General features: G+C 40.2%; 1 protein-coding gene across 1 annotated transcript; it reads left to right on the top strand.

The window, feature by feature from the left end:
- Position 1: 1 nt before the first annotated feature.
- LOC119778847 (cysteinyl leukotriene receptor 1-like) lies at positions 2–17,041 on the top strand. Its single transcript, XM_038278249.1, has 5 exons — positions 2–144; positions 3,295–3,490; positions 13,127–13,294; positions 13,436–13,603; positions 15,196–17,041. The coding sequence occupies exons 1-5, from the start codon at positions 138–140 to the stop codon at positions 15,824–15,826; spliced, it is 1,170 nt and encodes a 389-aa protein (XP_038134177.1). The 5' UTR covers positions 2–137; the 3' UTR covers positions 15,827–17,041.
- Positions 17,042–18,290: the final 1,249 nt, after the last annotated feature.

The raw sequence follows: 18,290 nt of genomic DNA, 5'->3' as shown, positions 1-18,290 counted from the left end.
CCGTGCGCGCGCACGCTTCCAGAGAAAAGCGCACGCGCTCCAAACGCGCCTCAGACGGAGCGCTGGGAGCGGCTGCAGCTGGACCGACTCCTGCCTGCATGGATGAAGGAGCTGCGCGGAGATAAGGCTGTGTGAAGATGAACGGTGAGTGACCCTTCAAACATTTATTCCTCAGGAACAACAGACCAGATTGAAGCACAGAAAGAGGCTCAGATTAATAATCTGAAGTTAGAGATGAACCCAAAGCTGCTGCAGCAGCAGGAGCTGCAAACATCCATGACTTCAGCTGGAAAGCAAATATTTAGCTTCTAATTAACTAGAGAAATTAATCATTGCTGTAAAAATCAGTGGAAAAATTAGAATATAGATGGAGAATATTATTGATAACAATAACAGATTAAGCAGAACTGGAAACACTGGTTTATATGTAAACATTTCTGTTTCATTCTCATTAAAACGACAAATAATGAAGGTTCAGAGGGAAATTACTTTTTTAACTTGAAATAAATGAAGATTTTTAAAACAGGAAAAATCTTCAGAAAGTCAAGTCTTTCCAAGCTGTCAGCAATTTCCCAAGAAATAAGTAAGATTTTAAAGAAATGTAAAGATCTTTTTAAAATAATTAGTTTAACCCTTTATAGGGCAAGTTAGCGTCTTTTAATCCCTCAGTGAGGTCTAGAAGCACAAGATCTAGCCATCCAGCATAGATCCTGCTACATGGCTGTTCATCTTATTTTGGCATCTGAGCAATTAGATGAGCCCTTCAATGATATATTACCTACTGGAAATTAAGTTGGAAAAAAAAGTTAACAAGAAGAAAAAAAGGTAAAGTTAATTGAAAATATCAAAAAGTTAAGTTAAGACAATTATATTTAGGTTTATAAACTAAAAAACATCAGTGCCAGTATCAGCATTAATGCCTCTAAGGTTATGTTGGATCGGGGAAAAAATGTGTTTCTTTCACTCTCAGAGTGTTTTTCATGAATTTCTTATAGAATCAATTTTGTTATTTTTCTTAATATAATCGGGCAAGTTGCCTTTCATTAATATTTCCAATCAAAATATCCATATGTTTTTAATGTTACAAAGGTAATAATGTCTTGTCCTGCATTCCAATAACACTATTGGCTTAAAATTGAGATTTTCATATGATTTCACTGGGCGCCCTATAAAGGGTTGATAAATCTGGTTTAATTAAACGAGATAATTTTTCTGCCCTGCGCCGCTGGGACAGTCAGTCACGGGTCAACACTGCGTCCAAGGAACATTTACACAGAGCTGAGAGCAAGGTCAGAGGTCACATTGAGCCTGCATCAGCCCCAGAGGGAGATATTACCCCCCCCCCCATCCCCCAAACGGTCACTGAAGGACTCATTAACTGCTTTATGCTCCAACAGATTCCTGTCTGAAAGAAAACTGTTTAGCATAAAAACCGAAGCTGGTGTCCGAACACAAACGGGCCACAGAGCCCCGACACTCATTTCCATTTTATGATCCAACAGATAAAACCGTCAGCATGATCATTCAAATCCAGGCCCCAGAATAAACAGTTTTTCTCTCAGGTGATAAGAGCTGCGTTGTTCCAACGCTCCGAGCTGTTCGCTGCTTACATAACGCCAAACTTTCACAGCGTCTCCCAGACACCAGCCTCTGCTTCCTGCTTCAGGTTTCACAGTGCGGATTCAGATCCCTTATCGTGGAAACCGATCAGAACTGCTTTGGCCTGCGTCCTTGTTTGGATGCAGGCATGTCAGAGCCTGGCCAGAACCGCGGCCTGCACGGCCCCTGCACACCGCTTATTCTGCAGATAAACATTCGCAGTGAAAGGGAAATGCTTTAATTTCCTTGAGGGCAGCATTGTTTACCGAGGTGGAGCTGAAGAAGCACCCTTTGTTCAAATGGAAGACATATTTTTACTTTCAGAATATCCCTGTGACTCTTTAACAGCATCAAATCAAGTTTTAGATAATCAGGTTCTATTATTAGCAGTAAAACAGGCGGAAAACTGCTAACCTGAGGCCTGCATGGAGATACAAGCAAATCATTCTCTACTGCTTAGACAATAGGACACATAAAACAGGCTAACACAAAGAATCTATGCATAATAATTTAACATTTAAGCTGAAATATTTACTCCCTTTGGTTTCAAAAGCCTTAGAAATGCTGGTTTTGATTCCTTTCAGGCTAACAGGTGTCAGGAAGTTTGTTTCTCATCTGTTTCTTAGCTCCATCGGGTAAATCCCCTGTCACACCAAGACGATTTAGACCAGCATATGCCTGATGTGTGAAAAACCTGGCAAAATGCTGGCATACGCTGAAAATAAGTTATGGGTACGTTTTGTATAAGTTTTGAGCATGCGTAAAATTTCCCTCTATATGCCAGCGTCTGCCATACGTGGGCCATCAGTTCCAGGTCAGCTATCTGATGGTTGACATGCTTTAAGTGTTCCTCATCAGTCGTAGCATCTAGCTTATCCTAAACCTCTGAGAAACTTGTTCATAACTTCTGCGTAACTTATCCAGAACTTCTCTCCAACGCATATCAAGGTATCTGACGTGTTCCAGACGAGCGCTGAACGTGTTTCTAACTTCCAGCTACTGTATAATGGCGTATTGGCAGCGTTTTGGTATAAAGGACGTTCCAAAAAAGTTCAAAAACAATCCACTGGACTTTGTTTCCAAGTTTCAGAATCAGAAATACTTTAATAATCGCAGAGGGAAATTACTTTTGTTACATGCTCCAGTTACAGTTTTATATAATATATACACACATCCAACTATACAATATAATAAAGATAAAAAAAATAAGAATAAAAAGAGATAAAATATATACACATATAGCTCTTCTGTATATATATCTGTACGTATATCTATACATATGTAAAAACGAAATCCAAATAAAGGGAAAATCCAAGTACAGTGATAAATCCAAGTAAAGTGAAAATGACCTTAGGCCTGAAGTTCCTGGTTAAGTTAATCTAAATATTGACATTTCTAACTTGATTTATGTGTCAGAACACTGTAAACATGAAGCATCTCTGGGGAACGAATCTTGGAAAATGCAAGGGTGAGTCAGAAAACAGTTATTAAGAATGAAGGAGCAAAAACTTAAATGCTAATTTGAAAAGAAAGGTTGGACTTACAGAAAGTCTGGATGGATATAATGAATAAGAAGCTGTTTCTATTATAGAGGAGACTGAGTGAGGAAGGATAAGCAGTGAGAACTGAAATGTTTGGATGTTGCTGAAATGATGCTGTGGGATGTTTAACATGTTTCACTCCTTTTGTTTGTAGAACGGCTGTTGGCAGCGACCACCAGCGCCTCAGCCAGCAACAACACCGAGGCAAACATGGAGGCAGCGTCTTGTTCCCACATCGATGACACGTTCAAATACAACGCCTATATCTTCACATACGTGCTGGTGTTCCCCGTGGCGTTCCTCTGCAACGTCTTGGCGCTGTTGGTGTTCTTCAAACAGAAAAAGCGCAGGTTTGAAACTGAGTACACACGTTTAACTTCCTGTTGTTTCTTTATATGATTGATTTTTTATTTTCATTGTGCCTCTCAATTGTAAGTCAATATGTTCTGTTCATTGCAGTTTGGAAAATTAGGGAATCAACGACTTAAACTCTCCAAACCTCTGAACCGTTTTATGGCTTGTTAAAAATGTAAACAAACCAAAACTCTCTTGTTCAATTATATTCAATTCAAAAATACCTTATAAAACCAGAAAAAATACCTTATAAAACCTGAAGGGAAATTAAATGTTGCAGTAATAAAAGTTTTTAGCCAGTTGTTGTAGGTGTTGATGCTGCAGGCAGGAAGGATCTTCTACATTTGCCTTACTTACCGAAGACACTTTGCTGTTGTTTAACAATATTCTTAAGAGGATGCTCACTTTTGTCCATAAGTTTCTTCATTTTATGAAGGATTCTTCTTTCTTCAATCATTTCGAGAGGTTCTTTCCTCCTCTAAATGTTTCAGTCTATCTCTATCGTATGGTCAGAAAGCCAGGCATGAGTCTGGGATATGATCCTGCAGCCACGTTTTAAGTAAAACACATAATGCTGCATAGCCGATATTCTGGCTGGGTCGTTGCGAGGGGAGTTCTTCTAATTTGTTGCCTAAAGATCTCACATTGCCCATGAAGACTGATTGAAGATTACATTTCTTCTTCCTCTCTTGTTTCCTCGCTCCTGCTCTGCACCCCCCATACCCCCTCAGTTGGTAATTATGGAAGTAGTTGGTTATTTCAGCTTTAGGGATGTTTATGAGCTGCTCCCGGGTGTAAAAAATTAACTTGCCATGGTTGCTGTGGTTACGTATCATAACCAGTATCCGAAAATGAAAAAAAAAGCAGCAAAAGTCCTTCCAGTTTCACAGCATTCAACAAAAGAGGCAAAAAAAAAGAAACTGATCCAAAATCAGAGGAACTAAAGTTCTCGTAATAAGAATATCAGGGTCGAGCTAGCAGAGCTAATCCAACATGCAGCCACCTTAAGCTGCACAATTCAAATTTACTGATTAGAAGTAAACAGAATCACCAAAATATACTATGCAAACTACTGTGGAAGGGTTTAAAGATATTTGTAAAAGTTATCAAGATTCAAAACTGATCAAGATCAACATGATGAATGAATTGTTCTTCAACAGAAGCAATCAGCCTTGAACCTTGTAGCCAGCTGGTAATATAGCCTTACGAAAATATATGGCATTATCACCATTAGCCCGAGGACTGTTTGGCTCTGTGATTCTGTGACTCTATTACCCTATGTTTCCATACACCTGTGATCCATCAACTGTTTGACTCTGTGACTGTTTAACCAAACAACTCTATGGCTACTTTCACACTGCAGACAAGAGACTCAGGTGAGATTCTTTCCTGACAGTTTGAAGAGGCCAGATCACCACATCTGGGCCATATCCGTGTGTGGTTTTAAATCCGATACAGTTCAGATCGCTTGGAATCTGACTCCCGTCTGAACAGTCAAGTGACCCGTATTAGAATTAGTATGATGATAAATGATGGTGTCGCTCTGTACTGACAGCGTAGGGAGGAAAATAATTACAGCAGACCAACCATGAAGGACAGCCTAGACGGAGAGGAAAGTGGAGGGACAACCAACTTTTGGAAGTATTTGGGTGGATACAATGATCAGTGGCACCTCCAGAAATGTTTCATACGGAGGGCCAGAAGGGGCCACTTAAAATCTTGATGTGGCCACTGAAACCAAAAGCCATCATTTCAGGGTTTGAATCTATTGTGGTAAATGCGCCGGTAGAAATCATAAAGACCAAACACCTATTCATTTCTCGGTGTTTCGTGATTTTTAATGTTAACTGGCTATGCATAACTGGATAAAATGCTAAACTGATATTACTACACTTTACACTGGCGAGTGGGGTGGCCAGTAGGGTGGTCAGTGGGGTGGCCAGTAGGGTGGCCAGTGGGGTGGCCAGTGGGGTGGTCAGTGGGGTGGTCAGTGGGGTGGTCAGTAGGGTGGCCAGTGGGGTGGTCAGTAGGGTGGCCAGTGGGGTGGTCAGTAGGGTGGTCAGTGGGGTGGCCAGTAGGGTGGCCAGTGGGGTGGCCAGTGGGGTGGTCAGTGGGGTGGTCAGTGGGGTGGTCAGTAGGGTGGCCAGTGGGGTGGTCAGTAGGGTGGTCAGTGGGGTGGCCAGTAGAGTGGCCAGTGGGGTGGCCAGTGGGGTGGCCAGTAGGGTGGTCAGTGGGGTGGCCAGTAGGGTGGCCAGTGGGGTGGCCAGTGGGGTGGTCAGTGGGGTGGTCAGTGGGGTGGTCAGTAGGGTGGCCAGTGGGGTGGTCAGTGGGGTGGTCAGTGGGGTGGTCAGTAGGGTGGCCAGTGGGGTGGCCAGTGGGGTGGCCAGGGTATTGCACACAGGTTAGAGAGCAGAACCAAACTGAACAGGCGAGACTCTACTTTTGCAGAGATGTTTCTCCAAACTGGGAGGTCTTCTGTTCAAATTAGAATCTTGCAGCAGGTCCTTTGGCATTTCCTTAGATAAAGGAGGATGATGATTTTCTCCATCATAGTTAAGAGATTTCCTGTGGGTTTTGTGGAACTGCAGACCTGGAAAATAAAGTTTGTTTCAGTGTTAATTGTTCTGTCCATGTGTATATGCATTAAAAATGTAAAAGCAGCAAACAAACGGTGTCCAAATCTCCATTTTGACCTCAAATAAAATTGACAAATTAAGCAGCATATCTAGGTTACCTAGCTTATTCAAGAGCTCTATATTTTCCCTGTGATTTGTTTCACTTTTGAATCAATCTTTGATAATGCCAATAGTAACACACCCCGATCTTGATTGACATTTTGAAGTAAAGAAACCAGAACGTATAAATTAGCCAGCTTTGCAGTGTAATTTGTTTAGCATTTATGTATCTCTTTTCAGTTGTTGCACCTTGTTTTAACAACCACCTGTTTAATTACAGAGAAGGTGGAGGAATGTCACGCTTGATATAAAGGTGTTACTCCCTGTTCTTCTGCCAATGTTTAAGTCTACCATCGCATTGTAACTGACTTGACACAGACTTTGCAGAGCTTTCTACCCCACAAAACCAGGAATGAACATGGCTCCCCTTATCCACTTAGCCCCCCCTACCCTTTTACTTTCTTTTAAATGTTGTTATTGTTTGGTATTAGTGTCGTTGGAGGCCTGTGATGAGCTACACTGTTGGAATCTCTGGCATGTGGGTGGTGTCATTAGTGCATCAGATAATTATCAACAAAAGTTATGCTTTGTTCAGTTGAAGAGTTTAACATGTTTGCATAACATGTGCCAATAAATGTAACACATATACTTTATCAGCTCCACCCAGTTAAAATGAATAGCCATTCATTGTCAGATTTTAACTGTCATTTACTCAACCGACAGTTGATTCTCAGGCTGACCCAGAGAATAGACTTTCACAAGATTGTTTCGCAGTTGATTTATGAACTTTAAAAACTCTTTAGTGTTTGATGGTTGAAGGTCTGAAGCATTTCTGCAACCCCTCTAGGAGTCGCAACCTCAATACCGAAGACCTCTGCCCTAAAGAGTTTAAGCCCAGGTGGGACATATACTCTATCGGGTATAGGTTTAAGGGATTGCATGAAGGCTGCAACTATTCTCTGCAAACAAATTGCCCTTTGCAGCCCTGATAAGGTAGAGTCTAAAGCAGGCATCCCCAAAGTCGGTCCTCGAGGGCCGCTGTCCTGCAGGTTTTAGAGGTTTCCCTGCTTTAGCACAACTGATTATGATGATTTCAGTTGAGCAAAAGCCTGTTAATCAGCTTTTAATTAAAATCAGCTTTGCTGGAGCAAGGAAACCTCTAAAACCTGTAGGATCCTAGCGGACCAACTTTGTAGATGCCTGGTCTAAAGCATTTCTAATCTAGACTTGGTGTTGGATGAAGAATACCTTATTTGGTTCTCCTTCATTTGTTTAACATGCAGGGAAACAAGCAGGAAATAAAACCACAGACTTCATTACAAAACATGATCAGAATGCTGATAACTACCTTGCTGTGCACAGATGCGTGCAGGTTTGTTGACAATGAGAGCCCTGTTAGAGTCAGATCAAATGTTTAAAGAGGACTCAATGTAAACATGGAAGGAAATTGAACCCATAACTGATATTTGAATCCACTTCTAGCAGCCTAAAATAGCTTAAACCACAAAGGACTCTAAATAGATAGAAAATACAATTAAGCTTTATTTCTATTTGATTAAAAAAAACACTATTTGCTTTTCTCTGCTGGGCAAAGGTCCATCTTTATATTTCTCATTTTATATTTTCTTACTAAGCAGTCAGACCTTATTGGTAACTGAATGGGTTTTGACCTGGACCTTCAGGATTTCCTTAACAGCTCCATTGGTGACACTAATGACTGCTAAGGTTATACGTCCAATTCATGTCCAGCACTGAAAACATTTTTAGAGTAAATATGAAACATTTCTTAGAAACATCAGAAGTATCCTGCTAATTAAATAATTCAGACCGCTGCATGTAGGATGTAGGAGAGTTTAATCTATCAAGTCATTAGCAGGACTCTGGGGACCTTCACCATATACTAAGGAGGAAGGTCACACATTTGATCCAGGTGTGTGGAAACAGAGACGCATCCAAAACTTTCAGGACACAACTTAATGACTGGAGTTTAAGGCCCCTGGCCTACATTTACACATCCATAGAGTCTCCGTTTGATATTTAGGCTGGTTTTGCACCTGGAGTTTCCTCTTCCAGGTTGGATTTAGCTTAATCTATCTTCCCATTAACTCTGACCACCTTTCTTGATCCTTTGGAAGAGAACTGGAATAAATGTGAGGTTTTTTTTATTACCACACCACATTTATTTATAAAGCACTCTCAATACCCAACAGGACCAAAGCAAAGTGCTATACACAATCTGTCATTAACGTGACTGAAGGACCCAATATTCAAGGCGAGAAAGAGAATGGGAAGTTTCAATACGTTTAATGACAAAAATTATTTAACAGAGAAGAAACGCGGGCTACTCTGCATACAGTAAGCGGAACGCATTGGCTGCAGGTAGGGGGCGGTAGGGCTGGGCGATATAGAAAAAAAGCTTATCGATAAAAAAAAATGCATATTGGTCGATATCGATAATTATTGAAAAGATTTGAAACCATATTTTATGTGCAGCTCTGCCTGGACTTTTTATAATATTGCTAAATGATTGTATTTTAATAAAAAACACTTCGACTTCGAATTAAATCTTTATTTAACCAACTTTTTTAACCATAACAGAATTGTTTTAAAGAAAAATAACTTAAGAGACCTGAGTTATGTTATTAAATACTGACAAAGAATAAACTTAAGTGACCAGAAAAGTGACCAAAATGAATATAACAAATAAATAAATGCCCCCCCACCGCCGCCCCCGTTTCCTGCTTTAACCTGAGTTATTACTTTGAAGTTTCTGGCCCCTCAGCATTTTTCTCTCAATTGTTAGAACTACGTGGGAAACTGCCCAGAACTGAAAATATATATATATTTCCCGAAGATTCCTCGGAGGAGAGCCGCGTCGGGGCCTACACAGCTCGTACTCCTGCGGCTGTGAGCGGCTGAGATGATAAAAAAAAGTTGGTTTCGTTATCAGACTGGTTTTCACTGGTTCCCGACACATTTTCCAGATGACTGTGGTTTGTTTTTGGTCCGACTTGCCATGACCGAAATACTGCCAGACTGCCGAACTACAAAAACCTTTCTTTGAAACAGTTTCCTCCGCCTCTCCTTGCTGCACAGCTTCATGTGCTCTAGTGTTAATTTCGTTAACGAAAACTAAACGAAAATATTTTCGTCAACGCACATTTTTCACCGAACGAAAACTAGACGAGACGAGACGAAAATCCCCACTAATAAACAATAACTGGGAGTAAATCAGAAATAATTTTCGTGGACTAATAAAGACGAGACGAAAATGCAGTTCGGTAAATAAAGACTGGACTAAAATCTATGGACATTTTAGTTCACGAACAAAGACGAGACGAAAATTATATATTATTATTTTATGTTTTTTTCAAATCCTGTCTCGTCTCCTCCTCCGCCTCCTCCTCGTCAGCTCCCACACACCCACTTTCAAACCTGGAGCGGGCACAGAGTAGCCTACTCTGGGGCTCGGGAGAAAGAGGAGACGTGATCTATGGACACATTTTCGCTTCATTGAAGTGGAGAACAAAACCAAATGCTTGATTTTAGTGGAAGGGAAGGAATATGGCCACATGATAGCTGGAAAAACACAACCTGAAGAGACACGTCTCAGTTCACCACAAAGACATTACGGTAAGTTAACAGAAAGATTGGTGGTGGTTGTTTATAATGTAACATTAAATCAACTGCTATAATGTCCTAATGATAAACTAACTAATGTTGGCTAACTTTCATAGTATTTAGTATCCAGGCTGGCTACGTTACGTTAGCTTGTTAGCACGTAGCGACCGTAGCCACTTGTTGATAGCATTGTATGTAAAGTTAAATTGATGCTAACTTAGATATGTTATACTGGCCGGGCAACTATAGTTTCTGTTAAATTGCAAGTTTGATTAAAGCAGACAGACGTTTTAGGTAATCTAGGAGCAGCAAGTGAACTACAGCTAACACAAAACACCTCGGCAGCTACACATGTATGCTAAATGCTAAAACGAACTGAAACTATTTATCAGGATAAGACAAAATAAAAATAATATGCCACACATAATTCAGAGCAACTTTAACCTAGATTTTCATATACAAAATAGTCATTGCTAGGGGAACCACTGCAGGGATGTCTTTATTTGGTGACATAAAATGCTGCTCTGTTTATCTGCATATTACTATTACAAGGACATTTGATTTGAATTGGCATCAATATTAATACAACCAAAATGCTTGCACACCTAACAATGTCTGCAATTTATTCCTGCATAAAATGATAGTTAGGTTGTTTGTATGAGTTTGAAACGGATGGTCAAATGTAGTTTTTACAGAGACTTAGTTTTTGTTAAGGAAAAAAACAGACCTATATGCTACTTATACACTTGGAATTCCTGTTATGCTGTGCATCTATCCTAACATTGTATTCATTTCTGTTCCAGATTAAAGATACACCACCACCAACAACAACCTACCAGCCACCCAGAAACAATGACAGGCCAGCTAAAGCTGGAAGGAAAGCACTTTTGTTGTATCAGTTGGAGTTTTTTTTTTTTTTTTTTTTTACAACATTGACCTCAAATCTATTTATTTTATTATTCTATGTGAACTAGCTTTAAACAGCCAGCACTTGTGTAAAGTTCATAAGACACTTTATTTTATTTATTTGTTTCTTTTGCCAGGTGTGTTTTATTTGTTTTAATGCAAGCATTTGTGTTTGTGTCTTTGAACCTTAACAATGTTCAAAATAAATATGCAAATATTGTCAGAACATCTTCAATGTCTGCATGTGTTCCTTAAAATTGTGTTTTTTATCAAAAAGATGAGAGAAAATGTTGAAATAATTTTAGGAAATCTTAAACGTTATTCTGCTGACAAAAAAGTAAAAGGTTAAAATTATGTCCTGACTAAAACTAGACTAAAATGTTGACAGTTTTTGTTGACTAAAACTAAACTAATAAAATTATGTTTTCTTGGACTAAAATAAAGACTAAAATGCTCGACTTATAGTCGACTAAAACTAGACTAAATAAAAATGCGATGATGTTGACTAAATGTGATAAAAACTAACAAACGATGCTGAAACTGGACTAAGACTAAAACTAAATTTAAAAATGGCTGCTAAAATTAACACTAATGTGCTCTGTGTTGAGGTTTGAGAGGGCGGCGCTTGGTGACGTCGTGCCTGGGTCCGCGATTGTGATTGGTTGGGAGGAAGCAGTGACTAGCATAAACCTACATGCTAGGCTACAATGAGAAGGAAGGAAAACTGCGTTTCTTTTTTATCGAACTTTTATCGACCCTCTTTTTTTCTATTGCGCCACACGTCTATCGATCGATATATATCGTTATTGAATTATCGCCCAGCCCTAGGGGGCGGGCACCGATGATTATCCAAGTCAGTCATTTACCTGGTTTAACAGTTCAGTCCATCCTCTCTGAGGAAGCCAGAATCCAGTTGATGGACTGCCAAACGAGATGTGGCTCAGAGCAGTCCAGAGTGTCCCCGGTGAAGCAACCTCAGTGGGCAGACAGGAATCCGATTCAGGTCAAGGATACAGATCAGACAGGAACAGTTCTGGAATCAAGGAGTCTGTAGCCCAGCTGGAGGTTCCGATCCAAAGAATCCACAGAGCATGAAGGCAGGTTCAGAGTACAAGTCCAGCAGCAAGCTCAGACAGACACGCTCAGATGGAGACCGGCAGGCTCAGTGGTTGAGGGACAGAGACAAGACATGGTACCAGGAGAAATTGCAGAAACTTTAAACTGGTCTCCACCTTGGAGCCAGGCTTACAAGACTAAAACTGAACTCCCCCACGTTCTGAGCCAAAACCCTGAGGGCTCAGTGGAGAAGAGCAGGGACACAATCAGGAGACAAACACCAAACCCTCTCAATCCACTGACCTATGGGGACGGGAACATGAACCAGGGACTTAACTAAAACTCATGAAAAGAAACATGAGTTACTGACACAAAAACATAACACCAATAAACTAAGAATACACAAATAATGATCTGGCCCTGGCTGAACTGCATATGTAGCAGAGGGAGCAGGTGAATAAGATGAACGATAATTAGAGAGCGGGAATGGAACGGCAGGTGAATAAAGTGAGTTATCAAATCAGTTACCGGGGCTACGTTCATGACACAATCATAAAATTAATAAATAAAGTGCTATATAAAAGTAGTAACAAAGTTAAAGGTAGTAATAAAATAATAAAAGAAACACAGTAAGAATAATCAACATTTCAGATTGTGTTAAAAGCCAGGGAAAAGAAATCAGCCATAAGAAGAGATTTAAAATTAGCAAGTGAAGAAGCCTGTCTAATGGTAGAACACCTTGTACCACACGGTAACTAAAGTATGTTTCCTCCATTGCTTCAGAAGTTCTTCCAAGATTACTTTGGATATTGTTTGTTTTTGAATTCTTCCTTAAAGGTAGGAGTTCTTGTGGAAAAGGGCAATGGAATGATCTTCCCAGGTTCTCCCAAACAAGCCATGGATCTCTCCAGCTCCCCTAGAGTAACCTTGGTCCTCTTGGCAGCTGCTTTGACTAATGTGGAACTTGTTCCTGCAGAGACAGTTGTCTCTGCAAAGTGCCTTGAGATGAAATGATGAAATGTACACAAGGAAGACAAAGTGGATAGTAGTGGATGTTCGGTGCGACTAAAGGAAAAGATATTGTGAATTCCTGCATGGTCAGTAAATCAATCAGTGAGCCAATCATCCAATCAATCAACCAACCAAACAACCAATTAACCAACCGACCAATGAATCATTCAATCCATCAATCAAGCCAACTAGTCGACCATTTTAGGCATATAAATGGTCCACAGTAAACATTTGTTAACCAGGACCTAGTTTATATCATGTGTTTCAGGTTACCTCTGAATCAACAGTTTTTTCTAGAGTTTAAGTATCTAGTTCTGATGGTTGGTTGTTCGTCTCTAACTGTGTTTTTCTTTACATCCACAGAGGTAAGCCCGCCTACATCATCATGGTGAACCTGGCCTTCTCAGACGGAAGCTTCTCCCTCACCCTCCCTCTGCGCCTGGCGTATTACATGAACAAGGGAAAGTGGTTCTTTCCTGATTGGATCTGCAGACTCTGTGTCTTTGGTTTCTATGTCAATCTGTACTCTAGGTATGACAGACACAAACATGATACTTTTGCCTTTGGTTCAGCCAACATTTTAGTCCCTTCATCTGGAGAATTTAAGATATTAATGAGAAACACTTTTAAACTTAGATACATAATGACAGAACTGCTCTGTCTCCTCTTCAGCATCCTGTTGCTCACACTTCTCAGCCTCCTCCGTTGGTTTTCCATTGTGCATCCACTGCGTCATCGCTTTATGGCCAATTCAAGGCCAACCTTGATAACCTGTCTTGGAATCTGGGTGTTTGTGGGCGCATCCTCTCTGCCGTTCCTCAGCAATGGCGTTACTTACAGGTAAGAACTTATAAACTCATGTAGGGCTGCAACAACGAATCGATAAAATCGATAAAAATCGACTTTTAAAAGCGTTGGCAACGAATTTCATCATCGATTAGTTGTGTCGCGCGATTATTGCGTCATCCGCCGCGCCGTCATCACTGCCTCTTGACTGAAAGAGGAAGAAAAAAAAAAAAAAAGGCAGAGCGAGTCAGCGCCGCAGGTGCAGTGTTGCCAACTCAGCGACTTTTCAGACCCCTCCAGCGACTATTTTTTTAAAAAGCGTTCTAGCGACAAATCTGGCGACTTTTTTCGATGTCACTGGCGGCTTTTGGAGACTCTTACGTGAAAGCATGTATCATTCCTACTCTGCCGTGGGGCGCCTCCCCCATCCCAACCGCGTTTTCCCGCAGGAGTCCCTCTCAGCGCTGCAGTCAGCCTCAGCGTCCAGACTGCAAATGAAGCGCGCATGCACCGGGATTGGCAGCGCAAATTGATCACAATAATTAAAATAGCCTGCGCTTTGTAAAGCGAAAAAAGTGATAACATGCAACTTTTTTCAAAAGAAATTAACATGGCACGGAAGCACCATGTTTGTTTGGTTTTAAAGTGGGGAAACGTAACGTTAGTTTCTCAGGTAGCTCATCTGATGCTTTCCTTACCGTGTTAGTAGGTTACAGACAGGGATAAGGTTGGCTACTTATTTAACCTTTAATTTCATTTGAATTAGCTTAAGCAGCGTTTATATTTTCTTTATAAATAAATTAACTTGCAAATTATGAGGGCAAGGCTTTTAAAGTTTAAATCTTCTGGCAAAGTTAAAGTAAAGAAGATCCTGCAATTTATGGAAGTAAAGCAGAATAAAATCCAGCAAGATCAGTAATATGTCAATTAATTATCTGCCACATTCCCATGTAGATATCTGTCTTTGGAGGATGTGTTTTTTAGCACCCCTAGTTCTCTCATTTTTATTCCAAATACAATTTATAATTTGAATCACAGGGCTATTTTTATCTCTATGATTCAGTATTTTCTCAAGCAGCAACTTTAACTGCTATACTTTCCTGTCTTAAAAGGCAGAACTCTTCTAGTCTAAAAAAACTAATTTGTTGAAATGGGGGGGCCTATTGTTTGAACCCCTTAGGGGCTTTTAAAAACAAAAATGTCTTTTTTTGCGCTTTATGAAACAAAGTAGCCTATATTTTGTGGATGTACAGCTACATTTCTCATGTAAGTTTGCGTAGTTTTAACACAAACATTTATTTTTCATATTGCACCAGGACAGTTAATGAGCAACCTGTACTTGTGTGCTTGTTTGTTCTGTCTAAAATGTTTATTTTGGAATAAAGAGGTTAATATAAAAAATATTTTTTGTCCGATTCATCGATTAATCGAAAAAATAATCGTCCGATTCATCGATTTTTAAAATAATCGTTAGTTGCAGCCCTAAACTCATGGTAACATGTTAAGAATAGGCATCAGAGGGAGGTCTGGGTGTTTTAATCAAATCAAAACAGTTAATTGCTGCCAGGGAGGTTCAAGCCGAACCTAGGGCTGCAAAAGTTAAGGATTCTGGCAGAGTGTGTTTATGTTTACCTGTTTTCTTCCAGAGATGGAATACCTCGTTGCTTTGAGCCTTCAAATCCTAAGTCCTGGTCCAAAATTCTCAGCCTGAACTACGTGGGTCTGGTTTTTGGATTTCTGATACCGTTCTTCACCATCATCTTCTGCTGCAGTAAGATCATCCACTGTCTAACATCCTCATCGATCTCTATGGATCCAAAAGCTCGCCGTAAAATTATCAAGAAAAACAAGCGCTCGGTGCGCCTGTTAATCATGGTGATAGCAACCTTCCTGCTCTGCTTCCTGCCTTACCATCTGATCCGAACTCTCCACCTGCATGCCGTGAACGGCAACTGGAACTGCCAAGTCACCACAATTCTCCAGAGAGCCGTGGCGGTGACGCTGTGCTTGGCAGCATCTAACAGCGTGGTCAATCCGATGCTGTATTACTACTCCACCAAGAACTTCAAAGAGGATGTGGGAAACACGCGCTCCCTTTTAAGTAAAAGGTTCTCTTCCATCCGTGGTTCCCAAAGATCCAACGGAAAAGGGTCTGTGAGACGTCAATCCTTGCCGATGAAACCGTCTAATTCTACCAAAGAGGCGGACTATGGCTGTGCAGCCGAGTCGGTCAAAATGAATATTCCTTGTTGCAGACCGGCTGACTCGCCTGTCTGACAGACTTTTGATTTACTATCTTTGACTGAAAACGTTCTTGGGAAGAAGTGCTGAAACTAGAAACTGCTTTTGGAGAGTGAGGTTTATACTGGGAAGGATGGGAAGTGAGTTCAGAAAATCCTCCTGTCACTTTCTGGCTTTTTTGCTAATGTCTAGTTTGATAAAGGTAATTTATGCCACCAGTAAAACTGGGTTCCGATAATCCTGGTTTTTATCCCAGCATTTTTTTTATTGTCGTTACAAGTAATGAGAAACAAAATGATCTCTTTACATTTAAGCCATCGTTGTGCCCTAACCACTAGGCCACCACTCCCCAAAGCAGGCATTATTGTGGAGGGTCTTGTCTCAGGACCCACACTGGTAACTCATTCCCCCCAGCTGGGATACAGGTGACTTACTACTTGAGCAGCCAGCCGCTAAGATATTGCTGGGATCAGTTTAGATTTTACTGGAAGGTGGAAGAAGTTCTGCTTCCTTCTCCGGGAGACATATGAGATGTTTTTCCTCATAGCTGGTTTTGCAACGGTTGGTGTTCAGTCATGTTTCTACAGTAGAAATTCTTCTCCAGCGTGTCTTCTAGTTCTGTAGGTAACAGTGCCCTCTTCAGGATTTTCACTGAACAGCAACCCCCAGACAGGATTAAAGCAGCACCTCATGCCTCTAACACAGACTTATAAGAAAATATTCCCCAGCTGTGGATTCCTCCATATAAATATTTGTGTCAATTTTTGTAATACTTTTTGTAAACATGAAGCCCTCTGAGAAAAGCACTGAAACACTTTTGGGGTCAGATCTGAACATTGGATCCATGTTCTGTTGATCCTCTCTATTTATCCGTATTTAAAAAAAAGAAAGAAAAGTTTTTGATGCAATTTAGTCGCCTAAACAGGAAACATAAATATGAAGGTCCCTCTAGAAGTGTTTTATTCTCTGTGCTCTAATTTCACCGCTGGATGTTTATGTGCCTTTTCTTACATAAATCATTAACGTCCACAAACACTGTCACTGTCTCTGTTTATAGTCGGCCATTAAACAGCTCCTTCTTAAGAAACATCGTTATAAATTTGATGTGACTCAGAAGATGCAGGAATTTATTATCGTCATAGTTCCTCAGTTTACTTGAATCCGATGTAGTTTGGCTCCATTGTTTAAATACAACATCTTCCTGCTAATTCACAGGTCCATCGGCTCACCGTCCTTAGCCAGATAATTATATCTACTTTATAAAAGGAAAGGTGTTTTCCTCTTTATGGTGGACAATAAATCAAACCAGTTAAAATTAAGTTTCGTTTTTTGTTGTTAAAATGTTGAGAAGAAAACTTTAATCTAAATGAGGAGTTTGAAACCTGTTCCCCAGAAAAAGCCCCTCCCTGAGGTCAGATGTTCTTTGCTTCCATCCACAGGTTTAACTGGTGTTTAAACTCCTGACAGAACTGGTTAAACTGGGTTTCCAAGCCGTTTTGGTAAAACACCTTTTCTGCTCCACCCTATCATCTTCACTGTGAAGATCACGCCAAAATGGCAGCCCCAATGCGATGCTAGTTTTTAGCAAACCTTTGAAAAGAAAAAAAGCTAATTAGACGTCTTTCCATGTATTTGAGGGAATTAACAAGGCCATGAAGAGTGTAACGTTGTCATATGATGATGTCATGTTTAGCTGCAACAAACAGGAAGTAACGTTAACAAGTTAGCGCAGACCACAGATCAGCAAAATACCGAGTCTTTGATGAGTGTGTTGGAGTCGCGGAAAGTTTTTTTACGTGATTAGTGATACTTCGGCATTCAGGATTACAGTAAGAAGTGGTTTATGTGTTAGAATGTTAGAATATATGTTAGAATTGATTCCAAAAACACGTTTACATCTCCTCTTCAGCACATTTACGCTTTTTACAAAAAAGTTTAAAAAAAAAAACACCTCAAGCAAACATAAACAAAAAATGTTGTGAAATATGAGGAATTGGTTTCAATTTTGTTGTTTACATCAAGCTCTTCCAAAGTGATACTTAAAATTGCTCAAACAAAAGAGTTGAAGAGAACGTGTCTATGAACAGAAGGTTTGCTGAGGGACATATCCCATTTAGAAGACATGTTTATGTTCAAGTTTCTACTTCCTGACTGATGCTTCCCTCATTAGACAATCTCATTTATGAGGTGCACCAGTCCCTCCTGCAGCAGATTGCCCCCACAGCATCATACTGCCACTGCTGTACTTCATTTGTCATTTCTAAGTCTTATTTAAACATAAAACAATGGAGGAAAAAAAGGAGGAAGACAATAATGAAAAAGAAAAGTCTTTTCATATAGAATTGGAAGAAAAATATCGTATTTAATCCCACTGCTTTGCTGCACAAAAACTAAATATTACTACATAAATATGATCATTAAGCTGGACTGATGTTTTCAGTTTGTAGCCCAACTCATTGTGTCCAAAAACCTAGATTTTAGTCTCACCGACAGCAGGACG

This window comes from Cyprinodon tularosa, unplaced genomic scaffold (genome assembly GCF_016077235.1).
Source record: "Cyprinodon tularosa strain WSP-4 unplaced genomic scaffold, ASM1607723v1 ctg1013, whole genome shotgun sequence".
In the NCBI taxonomy this organism is placed as follows: Eukaryota; Metazoa; Chordata; class Actinopteri; order Cyprinodontiformes; family Cyprinodontidae; genus Cyprinodon; species Cyprinodon tularosa.
The sequence above is the reverse complement of the archived record's forward strand: the minus strand, read 5'-3'. Positions and strand labels throughout refer to the sequence as shown.